General features: G+C 43.9%; 1 protein-coding gene across 1 annotated transcript in view; it reads left to right on the top strand.

The window, feature by feature from the left end:
* SUCLA2 (succinate-CoA ligase ADP-forming subunit beta) overlaps window positions 1-13,973 on the top strand; it is a 31,386-nt gene extending 17,413 nt beyond the window's left edge. The window contains exons 7-11 of the mRNA XM_087886162.1: window positions 554-715; window positions 831-973; window positions 7,104-7,224; window positions 7,898-7,986; window positions 13,181-13,973. Of these exons, the coding sequence (XP_087742288.1) occupies window positions 554-715; window positions 831-973; window positions 7,104-7,224; window positions 7,898-7,986; window positions 13,181-13,255 (590 nt within the window). The 3' untranslated portion in view covers window positions 13,256-13,973. The remainder of the gene's footprint in view (window positions 1-553; window positions 716-830; window positions 974-7,103; window positions 7,225-7,897; window positions 7,987-13,180) is intronic.
* Window positions 13,974-17,025: the final 3,052 nt, after the last annotated feature.

The raw sequence follows: 17,025 nt of genomic DNA, 5'->3' as shown, positions 1-17,025 counted from the left end.
TCCTCTAGAGGTGCCCTGGTTCCCCACTCTTATCACTGAACGAAACTTTAGGAGAATAATCTGATGATACAGGCTGTTTGTTGAGGAAACAGACTGCCTCCAAAAGGGATGGATTCTAGATCTACATATTTGAATTCAAGCATTGACAGCTATCTTTAGGGTTCTTCTACTGTAGTTGATGCCCTTCTAATTCAATGGTTCTTTGAATTCAGTCATTTAGAAGTTAGCCTACTTAGGTATCAGAGTATTATGGGATGGAGAACGACAAGGGTGGCTGGAATCTTGACACAACCTTGCCCAGTACTTTTTAAATAAAAGGTTAAAAGTAAACAAAAATTCAGAACAAGTACCTGCGATATAGAAGGCAGACATGTTACACTGACTTATCTTAGATCACAAAGAATGCAGTTATCTGTCATTTTGCAGAACTGCATTTAGTGAGGGGGGAAAGAGTAGTGTGACATCACACCTAACTTCCAGAACATATTTTTCTAGGAGAGAAGTTTAAGTTTTAGTGCTAAGGGGTCTAAACACAATTTATTTGTCTTCCAAGTGATGTGTATGGACGCAAAGATAAATTTTGATAGCAATTCGGCTTATCGTCAGCAGAAAATCTTCGACCTGCAGGACTGGACCCAGGAAGATGAGAGAGACAGGGATGCAGCAAAGGCAGATCTCAATTACATAGGATTAGATGGAAGCATTGGATGCCTGGGTATGTTTTGCTCATCCAATGTAGGAAGCTCAAAACATGGGTGCTCTGGATCGTAGTGATTCTTTTTTATCCTCATCCTTTGTCTTTCTCTCTGCCCACCCCACGTTCACTCTAGTGAATGGAGCTGGTCTGGCAATGGCTACAATGGATATAATTAAACTTCATGGAGGCACTCCAGCGAATTTTCTTGATGTCGGAGGTGGTGCTACAGTGCAACAAGTAACTGAGGCCTTTAAGCTTATAACTTCAGATAAAAAGGTATGAACAGAATCTTTGATTTATTACATTGTAGTTCTTTAAAGCTCTTTCTGAGCTGAAGGACCCAAATGCTAGTGTATCATAAATAAGGACTTTTTTCTGTCAGAATACTTATTGAGTGTTTATAGATACCATAATCTCATATACTATTCTCATATTCAGAAACAAGTCTCAAAAAGCTTTCAGTATGCTGTCTACTAAAAAATGTGCACAGGCTCATAATCTTGTGTAGAAAAATTGTATTACTGTTTGTTAATTGTTAAAATCTTAATCTGAATATTTGTAAGACATTCACTATTTTCACTTGTGCACTCTGTGAGGAAGCCAGTTTTGAAGTTGTTTGTGTCCTTGTTTTGCCAAGGCCTTTAGCTAAATGCAAGTAAATTTCTTTTATCTATAAATTTGTATAGTGTAATGGTAAAATATATACATCTGGCTCCCTAGCAGCTTCCCACTCAATAACTGACTAAAGCTAGTTCTACTTAGCTTTCATTAATTTGTTGTAGCCTCTGCTACCTGCTAAACCTTTCTAAATCTAAATATAGTAGATGCCCATACTTCCATATCATCTATATCAGTGATATAGGCTAACCTTTTTGCCATCGCATGCCCGGAGCGGGGGGCTGTCACACGTGCGCGGCCCACACCCATAATTCTATGTGCCCTGCGCATGCGCGCACGAACCCCCCCCATTCCACCCGCTCCTGGCACGCAATGGCCCAGTAGGCCCGTTTTTTGCTGTCCCCAGGTTCCAGAGCCTTTCTAGGAGTCTGGGTAGGTTCCCCACACACCCCTGGATGCCAGAAACGGCCCGTTTGCCAACTTCCAGTGGGAGCGGAAGGCCCATTTTTTGCTGTCCCCGGGCTGCAGAGCCTTTCGTTTTCACCCTCCCCAGCCTCCTAGAACGGCTCTGGAGCCTGGGACAGCAAAAAACAGGCCTTCTGGTCCCACCTGTCAGGTATGCCTCCTTTCAGTACTCAAGAAAGAAAAACCCGATTCCATTTTCATAGAGAAAGATAGTTTTACTGAGTATGAACTGAATGCAACCAAAGAAAAGAAAGGTCTGAGGCAATAGGCACAAAAATCACATATCTCGTCTCGCATGGGGAGTGCCGCAAGGGTCGGTCCTCTCGCCCCTCCTGTTCAACATTTATGTGAAGCCACTGGGTGAGATCATCTGTGGTTTTGGGGTGAAGTGCCATCTGTACGCTGATGATACTCAGCTGTACATCTCCACCCCAGACCACCCCAACGATGCCCTTGATGTGATGTCCCGCTGCCTGGAGGCCGTGCGGGTCTGGATGGGGAGGAACAGGCTCAGACTCAACCCCTCCAAGACCGAGTGGCTGTGGCTTCCAGCGCCCCGATATAGTCAGCAGGTGCCATCGCTGACTATTGGGGGTGAATCTTTGCCCCCCACAGAGAGGGCTCGCAATCTGGGTGTCCTCCTGGACGCACGGCTGTCTTTAGAAGAGCATATGACGGCTGTGGCCAGGGGGGCCTTTTCTCAGGTTCACCTGATTCGCCAGTTGCAGCCCTTTCTGGACCGGGACACCCTGCGCACGGTCACTCACGCCCTTGTTACCTCCCGGTTGGACTATTGTAATGCTCTCTACATGGGGCTCCCCTTGAAGACCACTCGGAGGCTCCAACTGGTCCAGAATGCGGCCACGCGGGTGGTTATGGGCGCAACCCATTGCGCCCACGTGACACCCCTCCTGCACGAGCTGCACTGGCTCCCAGTGGTCTTCCGGGTGCGATTCAAGGTGTTGGTTACCACCTTTAAAGTGCTCCATGGCATAGGACCCGGGTACCTTCGAGACCGACTTCTGCCACCAACAGCCTCCCACCGACCAGTCTGCTCCCACAGTGAGGGTCTCCTCAGGGTGCCATCGGCCAAGTTATGTCGGCTGGCGACACCCAGGGGGAGGGCCTTCTCTGTGGGAGCCCCAGCCCTGTGGAATGAACTGCCCCCGGAAATACGTAAGATCTCCGACCTCCGGGTGTTTCGCTGCGCACTGAAGACCCTGTTGTTCCGCCAGGCCGGGCTATCAACATCATAATTTTAAATTGGGGTATTTTAAATTTCTGGGATTTTAATTGGAGCCTAATCTATTTAATGATTTTAAATTTTAATCGTTGTTTTGTTTTGTGTTTTTAAATAGGCTGTACACCGCCCTGAGTCCTTCGGGAGAAGGGCGGTATAGAAATAAAATTATTATTATTATTATTATTATTATTATTATTATTATTATTATTATTATTATTATTATTATTATTATTATTATTATTATTTAGAAACCATCCTTAAAACCCACCCCCCAATGGTCCAGTCAGGATTATCCAATCCATATCTCCCTCAGGGATCATGTGGGGTGCAACTTCCGATGGCTCCATCCTTCTGGAATGCCAGGACAGTTGACCTTGACTGGTTATCAGCGCACTTCCCAGCTGCAGAGAAACGTTGAGGAAAACTTTCTCCAATTTACTCCACCAGCTCACTTCCCCCCTCCCAACTATCCAGACAACTCCCCCCTCCCCCCGTTTCAATGGCAGCCGTAGCAAGCAAGCAATATAAAAGTGGAGGCTGACAGTTGGCAAACGGGCCATTTCCGGCCTCCGGAGTGCCTCCTGAGGGGGTGGAGAAGGCCATTTTTGCCCTCTCCAGACTCCTAGAAAGTCTGTGGAGCCTGGGGAGAGAGAAAAATGGGCCTTCCCTACCACCCCCTGAGGCTCTCTGGAGGCAGGAAACAGCCTGTTTCCCTACTTCTGTGCGCCAGAGTTGAGCTCACATGTCCACCAATATGGCTACGCGTGCCACCTCTGGAACGCGTGCCATAGGTTCGCTATCACAGATCTTTATACTACTAAAACTCTCGATTCCATAACCTTTCCCTGGGCAAAGTTTAACAGTGAGAAGAATGGAAGAGCTTGCCTTCAGAAGTTGTGAGTGCTCCATCCATGGAAGCTTTTAAAAAGGAGACTGGACAGCCACTTGTCTGGAATGGTAGAGAGTCTCCTGTTTGACCAGGGGCTTGGACTAGAAGACCCCCAAGGTCACTTCCAACTCTTATATTCTTTTCCATTCTATAAAATGATGATCATAGGGCAAATATTTTCAAACCAAGCTATTCAAATAGGCTAACTTGCAGAATTTGTCCAAACTCTGGGACGCATAACACCCATGGAATTGAAATTTGGCAAACTTTATTAAACATATAAAACATTTTTTAATTACATTCATAAAATATTTCCTGTGCTAATGTTTGACACTGCTATACAGTTCAACATGAGCTGTTTTACAGGCAGATACATCTCTGAATGTATCCCAGCTTTTCCAGTGAAGACAGTTCAGGTAGTCAGTACACATATGACCACAATTGAAGCCAAAATATCTGTTGCTAAACGAGTTTTGCCTCATTTTACAACCTTTCTTGCCTCAGTTGTTAAGTGAATCACTGCAGTTGATAATTTAGTAACCCGTTTGTTAAAGTGAATCTTACTTCCCTATTGACTTTGCTTATCAGAAGGTTGCAAAAGGGGATCACCTGACCCTGGGACACTGCAACTGTCATAAATATGAGCCAGTTGCCACACACGCCTCACGCGCATGTGTGTGCAGCCCCCTGCATGCGCCTCGTTCATGCACGGCAGAGACCTGATGACCAGCTGGCCTGCAGGAGGCACACGCATGCATGGCAGAGCTGAACTGGAGTGACAGCTCACGTGCCCACAGAGAGGGCGCTGCATGCCACCTGTGGCATGTGTGCCATAGATTCGCCATCATGGCTATAAACTCACCCAGATACATATAATATGTTGTGATTAGCCCTATGAATCTCTGTCTGCAAAAAAGAACCCTTTTGAATAGCATGGTCTGTTGCTTTACCTAAGAGTCTACTGCCTAACTGACTGAAATGTTTCTTTCTACCATAGCCCCACTTTAACGCATCATAGTTTGAGAGGGCTTCTCAAAGAGCTTTTTGACATTGCAGTCAATAAGCAACTCACTTTTACTCAGCCCTCCTGGATTCTGATTTTCAATCTTTTAAACAATCTCTCAATATATCTGTTTTTCTACTCAGAAAGATGTGGCAGTTTATACACACAATTATGTAAAATAGAAATATTTCTGTAGAAATATAGGCTGTAAATATTGTTTCAGTAGTTTTTCCTTTATATTCTGCCACCTGCTTTGCTTCTTTATTAAACTATACACTTTATTTTTTATTATATTTTGGAGGATAGACCACTTTATCCCTCCAGGCATTTACTATTCACTCAATTTATGGTTTTTAGAAATCCACTATTGCTAACACTAGTTGCCATAGGGTAATTATCCAATACATTAAATATTTGAGCATTGGACACTGTCTATTTATTTGTTATATCAATTTACATATTGTAACCACAAGTCATAATCATGATTCTGAGCAGCAAACACAAGATTAGAAGCCAAGAGACCAAGAATAAGTAAAAACAAAGAACAATAACAATAATAGCACAATGGGACCCATTTAAACTTTTAGTAGGGAATACTGTGGGTCATTTTATTTGAAAAGATTGCAGTGGCATCATATTAAGGTTGCTAAATGTTATACAGTTTCCTCTGTATAACCAATTTGGCAACCATATTGCCAAATATAGACATGTATTTTGCTAACAAATTGTATTTCCAAAATAAGTTTAGGAAATATAGATTATTGACATATAATTATGTCTTAGAAACCAGCAATGTACTAATAATTTTCTGTTGACACTCTATCCCCCTTCTTTCTTGCTATTTTTCTAGACAAAAATTGATGTTTCACTCCTTGTTGCATTTCATTAAAATTTAAAACTTCTTTCAACAAGCTTTTGTCAGTATTACCTATTTTTGGCAAGCCAACTTTTAAAATGCTTTTAAATTCCCAATATCACCTTATCTCCAGTCTCAGCCTATTTGATGCTTAGTTTATTTTTAATTTTAAGTTTGAATATCTGCAGATTTTTCCTAAGAAGATTCATATCTTTGGTTTAACTATTGGCACCAAACATTATTTTCTTCCTTTTCTAGTTCTACTAGAACTATAATCTAGATCGGTGGTGTCAAACTCGATTTCATTAAGGGTTGCATCAAGGTTGTGTTTGAGGGTGGCTAGGGTGGGCGTGGCCAGCTTGATGTCACTCATGTGACATCAGCAAAAACAGCAAAAACAGGCTCTTGAGCTCCGTTTTTGGTTGTGACAGTTTCCTGTAACCCTCTGCCAGCATAAGTGGTGCTTGGGAGGGCCACCTGCAGCCCTTGCGAGCTCCATTTTTGGCTGTGACATCCTCCTGTAACCCTCTGCCAGTGAAAACAGAGCTCAGAAGCCCTCTCAAGCTCCATTTTCACTGTCAGAAGCACCACGGGCCAGGCCTTTGCTGTTTCTAGGGTGGCCCCGCGGGCCAGATCTAAGCACCTCGCAGGTCAGATCTGGTCTCCAGGCATTGAGTTTCACACCCCTGATCTAGATAATCTACCTATACTATTGATTTGCTGCATATGCCAGAGCTCGCTATTTAAATTGAAAATGTGTCACTAATATTTACAAACTTCCAGTTCTAAGAGCAGTGAAGAAGCAATAATAAAGTACCAACTTCTTTTTGCAAGAAGTACCGTGTATGGAGCTAGTCTGGGTCCTACTTGAGCTTTCCTGGATTGATAATTGCTTGCTAGGTCTTTGGGTTTTTTTTTGTTTTTTGTTTTTTGTTTAAGTAAGCATGCCTGTCTAAATGTGAATATGGATACGCATTTCATGTGTAATTATAACATTTACTCTCTGTCAGAATAAAAGACTTGCAAAAGACCACCTCCCCAATTTCCTTGAGTCTGGATAGCCATCTTGTTTTAAGGAGAAAGAATCCAAATAAATAATAACTTTTAAAAGGAACAACTTGAATCTTTTAAGTGTATTCCATTATGTAGAAATCAACCCATTCCTACAAGGGTGAAGGATTGACGTATGAATATTCTACAGAGTTGTTTAGTTGCTTATGTTTCAAAAATTGATTAAAACAAATTGTTTTCATATACATTGGAAAAGCTTAAAGAATATCTACTTTTAATAGTTCTTCAACTTATGATGACATGTATTACTTATTTACATAGGTTCAGGCTATTCTAGTAAATATTTTTGGTGGCATTATGCGATGTGATGTGATTGCCCAAGGCATAATTATGGCAGTAAAAGATTTGGATCTAAAAATACCTATTGTTGTACGGTTACAAGGTAAGCATTCCAAATATAGCTGAATCCAAAACTGTATTAGTGAGTGACCTCTTTGCTTTTTTCATCCATCCATTGATAGTTAAAAAAAAATCTTAATACCTATTTAAATAATAATATTCATATGTTAAAAAGCTATATGGACCTGGAGCAATTGCCTTAGCTCTCTACCACATGCAGTATTGCACTCTGTTACCTCCCCACTCCCAATATCCTTGCTTTGTAAAAAGCAGTTACCAAGTGAGATCTGGTTATACTTACAAGCAGTTTTTCCTTAGATAACTTAAATGTAATATATGTCGGGGGGGGGATGGGCACACTTAGTTCTAGTATTGAACTGAGAACAATTGAAAATTCTGCTCTGTTGGGAATTTTCCACCGTTCATGTTTAAGCCTGTTTCTACTTATAAACAGGTAGAAGCTTTGTCTTCAATCAAATTGTTGGTTATTGGCCTGTACCTAAAAACTAGGCTGGAATGATAATAAAGCAGTTTAATTCAGAAATGCATTCTTGACAGAGGTTTGACATTAAAGTCAACTCCTAGAGCCTTAGAGGCCTATAAATTATGGGAAAAATCAGTGGGAAGGAAGGAATGGTGTGGCAGCTGAATGTTGTACATTATTGAAATTGAGAGAAGTAATATTGTAATCCTGAAACAACCATATAATTGTGCAGGTACACGAGTTGATGATGCCAAAGCTTTAATAACAGACAGTGGTCTGAAAATACTTGCTTGTGATGACTTGGATGAAGCTGCTAAAATGGTGAGTGAAAACGTTTCTATATACTTTTGCCACTGGTTCTTAACCACACAGGTACTCTCAACAGTTGTTACATACAGTGGGGCAAAAAAGTATTTAGTCAGCCACCAATTGTGCAAGTTCTCCCACTTAAAAAGATGAGAGAGGCCTGTAATTGTCATCATAGGTAGACCTCAACTATGAGAGACAAAATGAGAAAACAAATCCAGACAATCACATTGTCTGATTTGGAAAGAATTTATTTGCAAATTCTGGTGGAAAATAAGTATTTGGTCAATATCAAAAGTTCATCTCAATACTTTGTTATATATCCTTTGTTGGCAATGACAGAGGTCAAATGTTTTCTGTAAGTCTTCACAAGGTTGGCACACACTGTTGCTGGTATGTTGGCCCATTCCTCCATGCAGATCTCCTCTAGAGCAGTGATGTTTTGGGGCTGTCGCTGGGCAACACGGACTTTCAACTCCCTCCAAAGGTTTTCTATGGGGTTGAGATCTGGAGACTGGCTAGGCCACTCCAGGACCTTGAAATGCTTCTTACGAAGCCACTCCTTCGTTGCCTGGGCAGTGTATTTGGGATCATTGTCATGCTGAAAGACCCAGCCACGTTTCATCTTCAATGCCCTTGCTGATGGAAGGAGGTTTGCACTCAAAATCTCACGATATACATGGCCCCATTCATTCTTTCCTGTACACGGATCAGTCGTCCTGGTCTCTTTGCAGAGAAACAGCCCCAAAGCATGATGTTGCCATCCCCATGCTTCACAGTAGGTATGGTGTTCTTTGGATGGAACTCAGCATTCTCTCTCCTCCAAACACGACGAGTTGTGTTTCTACCAAGCAGTTCTACTTTGGTTTCATCTGACCATATGACATTCTCCCAATCCTCTTCTGGATCATCCAAATGCTCTCTAGCAAACTTCAGATGGGCCCAGACATGTACTGGCTTAAGCAGGGAGACACGTCTGGCACTGCAGGATCTGAGTCCCTGGCGGCGTAGTGTGTTACTGATGGTAGCCTTTGTTACATTGGTCCCAGCTCTCTGCAGGTCATTCATTAGGTCCCCCCGTGTGGTTCTGGGATTTTTGCTCACCGTTCTTGTGATCATTTTGACCCCACGGGGTGAGATCTTGCGTGAAGCCCCAGATCGAGGGAGATTATCAGTGGTCTTGTATGTCTTCCACTTTCTAATTATTGCTCCCACAGTTGATTTCTTCACACCAAGCTGCTTGCCTATTGCAGATTCAGTCTTCCCAGCCTGGTGCAGGTCTACAATTTTGTTTCTGGTGTCCTTCAACAGCTCTTTGGTCTTCACCATAGTGGAGTTTGGAGTGTGACTGTTTGAGGTTGTGGACAGGTGTCTTTTATACTGATAACAAGTTCAAACAGGTGCCATTAATACAGGTTTTGTTTGTTTGTTTGTTTTATTAGATTTGTATACCGCCCTATTCCCGAAGGACTCAGGGCGGTGAACAGGCACAAAATAAAATACATAGATACAAAAGTTAAAAGACATAATTAAAACCAGATTAAATAATTTAGCCCGAGACAATTAAAAAATCCCAATAATTTAAAACAGATTAAAATTTCGATTTAAAAGAATTTTAAAACAGGGGAGAAAATTAGGCCAGGCCGGCTTGCTGGAATAGGAGAGTCTTAAGAGCATGGCGGAAAGTGCGCAGATCCGGGATCCTCCGTATCTCTGGGGGGAGCTCGTTCCAGATAGTGGGTGCCCCCACAGAGAAGGCCCTCCCCCTGGGGACCGCCAGTCGACATTGTTTAGCTGACAGCACCCGGAGGAGCCCCTCTCTATGAGAGCGTACTGGCCGGTGGGAGGCTGCTTGTGGTAGTAGGCGGTCCGGTAAATAACCAGGTCCTAAGCCATGGAGCGCTCTAAAGGTGGTGACCAAAACCTTGAAGCGCACCCAGAAGACCACCGGGAGCCAGTGCAGCTCGCGCAGGAGAGGTGTCACACGGGAGCACCATGTTGCTCCCATAACCGCCTGCGCGGCCGCACTCTGCACCAGTTGGAGCCTCCGGGTGCTCCTCACGGGGAGCCCCATGTAGAGAGCGTTGCAGTAGTCCAGGCGGGAAGTGACGAGGGCATGAGTGACTGTGTGTAGGGAGTCCCGATCCAGAAAGGGACGCAACTGGCGAATCAGGCGAACCTGATGAAAAATCCTCCCGGTCACGGCCGTCAAGTGCTCTTCTAAAGACAGCCGTGAATCCAGGAAGACATCCAAGTTGCGAGCCCTCTCCATGGGGGCCAGTGATTCGCCCCCAATAGTCAGCGATGGCGTCAACTGACTATATCGGGACGTCGGAAACCACAGCAACTCGGCCTTGGATGGGATGAGCCTGAGCCTGTTCCTCTCCATCCAGATCCACACGGCCTCCAGACACCGGGACATCACTTCAAGGGCATCGTTGGGGTGGTCCGGGGTGGAGATGTACAGCTGGGTGTCATCAGCGTACTGGTGGTACTTCACCCCGAAACCACAAATGATCTCGCCCAGCGGCTTTACATAAATGTTGAACAAAAGGGGCGAGAGGATCAACCCTTGTGGCACCCCACATATGAGGGGCCTCAGGGTCGACCTCTGCCCCCCTGCCAACACAGACTGCAACCGGTCGGAGAGAAAGGAGGAGAACCACCGTAATACAGTGCCCCCCACCCCTAACTCTTCCAACCGGTGCAGCATGATACCATGGTCGATGGTATCAAAAGCCGCTGAGAAGTCTAATAGGACCAGGACAGAGGAGCAACCCCTGTCCTGAGCCCTCCAGAGATCATCAACCAACGTGACCAATGCCGTTTCCGTGCTGTACCCAGGCCTGAAGCCCAACTGGAACGGATCCAGATACGTCGTTTCATCCAGGTACTGGGGGAGCTGTCGTGCAATCACACTCTCAACCACCTTCACAACAAAACGAAGGTTGGAGACCGGACGATAATTAGCCAACACTGCCGGGTCCAGGGAAGGCTTCTTGAGGAGAGGCCTCACCACCGCCTCTTTCAAGGTGGCGGGGAAGTCACCCTCACCCAACGAAGCATTTATAATCCCCTGGAGCCAGCCTCGCGTCACCTCCCAGGAAGCCAGCACTAACCAGGAGGGACACGGGTCCAATAAACATGTGGTTGCGTTCAGTCCACCCAGAATCCTGTCCACATCGTCAGGGGTCACAGGATCAAACTCATCCCAGATAACATTCTCAAGACCTGCCTCAGTCAACCCCCCTGGAACTACCCAGTCGGAGTCCAGATCTTCCCGAATCTGAGTGATTTTGTCATACACATATTGAACAAAATCCTCGGCTCTACCCTCCAAGGGGTCCTCCCGCACTTCCTGGTGGAGCAGGGAGCGGGTCACCCTAAACAGAGCGGCCGGGCGATTATCTGATGACGCAATAAGAGCAGCAAAATATGTACATTTTGCTGCTTTTATTGCCACTAGGTAATTCTTAATATGAGATCTTACCAGTGTCCGGTCAGATTCAGAAAGACTGGCCCTCCAACTACTCTCTAGGCGTCTTTTCCAGCGCTTCATCTCCCTCAGCTCCTCGGTGAACCAAGGAGCTAGGTGAGATCGGCGCCAGGTCAGAGGCCGCAAAGGCACGACCCAATCCAGAGCTCCAGCAGCCGCCCTATCCCAGGCGGCAACTAGGTCCCTAGTCGAGGCGTGTGCCAGAGCCTCAGGAAATGGCCCAAGCTCCATCTGGAACCTATCAGGTTCCATCAGGTGCCTGGGGCGGAACCATCTTACTGGCTCCGCCTCCCTGCGACGGGGTATAGCAGTTCGAAGGTCAAGGCGAAGGAGAGAGTGATGACAAGGGCTTGGTGACTATATCCCCTATCTCAAGATCACTCAACCACTCTCCAGAGACAAAAATCAGGTCCAGCGTGTTTCCCCCTGTGTGGGTAGGGCCATGAATTAACTGGGTCAGGTCCATAGCTGTCATGGAAGCCATGAATTCCTGAGCCACCTCCGACGTCTCACCCACAGATGGCAGGTTGAAATCCCCCATGACCATAAGTCTGGGGGTATCAACCGCCACCGTGGCGATAACGTTGAGGAGCTCGGGCAGGGTTGCTGCCACGTGGCAGGGTAATGAGTGGAGGACAGGTAATGACAGGTAATGAGTGGAGGACAGAGGAGCCTCTTAAAGAAGAAGTTACAGGTCTGTGAGAGCCAGAAATCTTGCTTGTTTGTAGGTGACCAAATACTTATTTTCCACCATAATTTGCAAATAAATTCTTTCCAAATCAGACAATGTGATTATCTGGATTTGTTTTCTCATTTTGTCTCTCATAGTTGAGGTCTACCTATGATGACAATTACAGGCCTCTCTCATCTTTTTAAGTGGGAGAACTTGCACAATTGGTGGCTGACTAAATACTTTTTTGTCCCACTGTAGTTTGTTAATAGGGGCATGTATAAGGACAATATTTCATATGCTTAAGAAATTCAGACTGTTGTAGAATTTGTATAAATGTATTCAAGCTTAGTTTGTATATATTTACTACTTAATTTGTATACTTAATTTACTACTTCTCAGTTGTATAAAGTTCACTATATTAATTCTCTGTGCTGGAGCATCACTCTTGGGTTTCAGTGCCCTGATGACCTGTCACAAGTTACAGATTAAACATCAAAATCTTTAATGGTTCTTTTTGTGTGTGTGGGTGTAGATCAGAAAGCCAACCACAGAATTATAACTTTCAAGATGATTTATGTGGAACTGAAAATATCTGAAGAGTAAAATCAGTTTTGATAAGACTGAAATGATAAGATGAAGAAATGATATGGACAGAGAGGAAGAATAGATGGATCTCTGATGTTGAAAGTGGCATCTCTGATTATAAGAAATATAACTTGAACTTAGATACAGATCCCATGACTATATACACATTTCAGAAAACCACAAGAAAGCCACTGATCAAAGGTGCCATCATATTGGCCTAACCTGTCCAAATTTGCCAATCTCTTTGATGCAGTTACTTTACTTAATCAATTTAGATACCTACCTAAAAGGGGGGATTTAAGGCTATCTTTCAGCTTGGCAATAACTTGAGCTTGACTGAAAAGTGGGCTTACAACTAATAAAGGTTCACTAATATTGCATGTAGGAAAAAGTATATATTGCCTCAACTTTTTCTGAAGAGATTATCTCATAGTAATTTCTGTTTTGTCTTCCAGGTTGTGAAGCTTTCTGAAATAGTGACCCTAGCAAAACAAGCCCAAGTAGATGTTAAATTTCAGTTGCCAATTTAGTCCAGTATGTAGTTAATATCCTAATCCTTCATCGTGTTTTTTTTCTCTGAAATGCTTTTCTTCTCCCCTTTCCAACTTTTATGTATGTCTGCATTTGATGTGTAGTAGTGTTGATGACCACATACAGGTTTCACTTTTCTATGAATAGAATGTTTATTGTAAAAGAATGGTTTGATGCCGATTACTTAAGTTACAGATCTTAGTTCCTTAAATTTCCAAATGCAAACTGAGCAGTTCTTAATATATCTGTTGTAAACAAAAAATATGGATTTGTTTTTTCCAAATATAAGTTTGATGTGAATAGGATTTTCCCTTTGCCTCTCTGATAATTCACCAAGTGATAAGACTGTTGAGAGTAGATATGAGCAGTTACACTTGCAGCATTCAACAGCCGTTGAGAAATAATTCAGGAAGCACAAAAATATTAGAATATTATGATTGGCATATATTGGTAATGCATTGAAGGTATTTATATTCTGCAGTACACTGAATAAATGGAACATCTCGCTTAACTAGTTATGAACAGTGTATGTCTCCAATTATTGTTTTCTAAAGCAACTACTCCTTGAACACAGTAACTTAACCACTACAGCAAATACTGTAACACTTAATTTTTAATTTCTGGTACCATGGAGTTTTCTGTTTGTAAACAAATAAAATTTATTTATCTTAGTGCTAAGCAGACATGATATAAAGTAATAAAATTTTAAAAAGCTCAGCATTGTTCTTAGTCTTATTTTTCAGCATTCTTTTATTTAAACATTGCAATGAAATTTACAAGTAGATAATTTATCCAACTATAATGGGATTAGAGCCTCAGTTCTATGGACCTACTTTCAGTTGACTTTGAATGCAACAGACAGTTTTACTTTGGACTTCACCCCAAATAATGAAGTCCTTTGTTTGCAAAAGCAGCAGACAATTGATGTAATTAATGACACTTGTGTAAGTGTATAATTTTTACATCACTTCTATCAATATGTGTTATCTCTTATCTTTTATGAAAAAGATATAAACATATAATATCAATCACTACCCTTTCAAGAATAGCCGTGTTTTCTATAGCACTTAATATATTAACAGATTAACAGAGTTGGAAGGGACATCATAGGTCACGTGCCTCCCGTGGGCGTAAGGCTTGCCATTGGTTGCTTTACTGCACATGTCATAGGCTTAATTAATGCTCATGCTAGATCTTATATTTGAGGCTGATTTATTGTAATGTTATTGTAATGTAGATACTGATGAGTCAATACGAAATGCTTAAATCTTCGTCTTTTAACTGTATTGTTTAAATTATTATTATCTTTGAAATATTACAAATACGTCCACATGAGAAATGAAAGAATGAGAAGGAAACATTTCTACAAATTCGTTCAAAATAAGACTTTATTAACCCCTTATACAGTTTTGTAAGAAAACAGTAGGATATGATAAATCATCTTTTGGGATGCCTATACCTGTTGATGTATGGGCACAGGAAAAAAATATTTTTGCATTACTTCTCACCATTGTACACTGGCTTGGAGTAAACTGCAGCTTTCTCATGAGCAAAGCTAGAACTTTGGAAAAGATCTTGCTCTTTTTTCACATTCCAATACTTTAAAAAAAACGGATATTTCTTCAAAAATTTTGTTCTACCTATTGGCCCTTAAGGCCACATTTATACAAAAGATAGGGAAATCTAGGAGATAAACACTTAAAATCTATTGCTTGTCTTGGACCTTTTAATGGGATTTTAAAAGCAATAGTGGTTTTAAAAGCTATATTATATCATTTAGAAATCTTTTCTAAACGATATAATTTTACTGGAAAGATTATGGGGAGCCTCATGGTTAAAATATACGTAGAAAAGGAGGAAACTCACTGTTTCCAAATATAAAAATATTCTCCAAACCAGCTTAAAGATAACCTTGTTCAGTTCTTGAAAAAGTTAGATTTATGGCAACATAACACCAAACCATTCTGTTTCAAGGAAGGGGACTGAATGATGGTTTTGAAAGTGTGAAATCTGCTAAACTGAAAACAGCTTGAGGGAGCCATTTTCCTCATCTGGAGTGGGAGGAAGCAGAACTGGCACAATCCTTACATCCAGGGCCATAGGTATAACATAGGAAACGGAGGGATTGTCATCATCTCACTTTCTTAATAAAGGTGAAAGAGAAAGAGGTCATCTCCTCAGCCCCCTCGCGGGTCTTGCCCTTGGCTGGAGTGTGTTCCCCTCACGCACCCGACTGCAGTGGCAGGTGCATAAGAGGGGTGCTTTGCCAGTAGGCCCTGCAGGAACTGGGGCTGGCATGGTATTTCCCCATCCGCTACCAGACCCAAAATGCGATGCCCTGTCAGGCTTCCCTGAAGTGTAGCGGGGTGCGGGGTAGGAAGCGGCGCCTGTTCCAAGGCTGGAGGAAGAGGGCCTTTCAGCCCCAGGCACTGGTTCGGGCAGCGCTCTGCCAACTCACCCACTCGCACGAAAGGAAGCCTCACTACCCCCAAGCCACGCCTTCCCGGAACACCGGCCAAGTGGGGAATCTGGCTGCAACCCTCAGCTCGGAACCAAGATGTGGCAGAGATGGGCTGCAAGACAGAAGGCTGTCTTCAGTACAGGGAAGGCACTGTAGCCTCAGGGGCTCTGTCTGAAGGAGCTGCCTCAGTCGGGCAGCACCCCAAAAATGCTCTGGAGCTGCTGCCTCGCAGGGAAGGGTGGGGCTCGGCTCTCCCTGCTGAGCAGCCCCAATGAAGGAGGTGTATCATTGGGAGTCTCTACCCTGGCAGCTCCTGGGTGGCAAGTCCACGCCGCTTGGCAGACCCGCCCAACTGGAAAGGCTAAGTAGAGGTGATAAAGCACGCCCAGGCCCAGCAAGCAAAAAACGGTCACCGTGAGAGGGGAAAGCCAGAATCCCATCGGAGCCCTGGCTGCCCAGGCCCAGCAGAGATGGGGGGGAGGCATGTGATTCCAGCTGGGCTTGGGGGGGCCATAGCTGGATAGGGTTTGGTGCTCTGGGCGGTGATGGCGAACAGTGACGGCTGTTGTGGCCCGTCAGCGGCCTGTACGGATTGTAGCTGATTCTGACAGCGAGGAGGCTGGTGTGGTACTGCGCCAGCAGCCTGTGCAGCTGGCACCCGAGTCAGACAATGAGGAGGCTGGAGAAGATGTGGTGCTAGAGGCAGGGATTCAGCCAGGGCCTTCAAAACCTCCAGAAGCTCCTTTAAGTGAAGAGGACGAACAGGAGGAGCCTCTTCTCAATGCATGGGCACGCAGAGCTGCCAAAAGGCAGGAGTGGCTCCTCAGGAGGAGGTCTCCTTGAGAGTAAGGCTTGGGACTAATTGGCCACTCCCTTAGCCTATTTAAGGAGGAACGCCGACTGAAGCAATTTTGTAGGGAACAACTTTAGTTCATTCTCCTTTGCATCTGGATTTTCTGCACTTTGCTTCTGGGCTTTCTGCCAACCTTAGTAAGATTGTGACTACTTTATCTTTGTTTTCTTGTAGGCTGTTAAGGAAGTTTATTAACAGCCTTTGTTTGGAAAAGACTGAGTTATTTTAGTAAATTAAGTTTTGTAAAAATTTTGTCTGTGCTGTGTTCTTTGGGATCCGTAGCTGGGGCAGAACAGACGGCCTAATGGACCTGCACAAGCTAGTGGTGGCCTCGGTGGAGCCAAGGTGGATCGGATGTACAAGGGGAACATGCTCCACACGCGGGCCAAGGGCAAGGAGCTGACCAGCAATGACCTGCTTTTCAACCGCAAGCCAAAAGAGATGAGACGGAGTAG

The sequence above is a fragment of the Pantherophis guttatus genome, chromosome 1 (genome assembly GCF_059756535.1).
Source record: "Pantherophis guttatus breed Tessera chromosome 1, ASM5975653v1, whole genome shotgun sequence".
In the NCBI taxonomy this organism is placed as follows: Eukaryota; Metazoa; Chordata; class Lepidosauria; order Squamata; family Colubridae; genus Pantherophis; species Pantherophis guttatus.
This window is presented reverse-complemented; position numbering and strand designations above follow the sequence as displayed.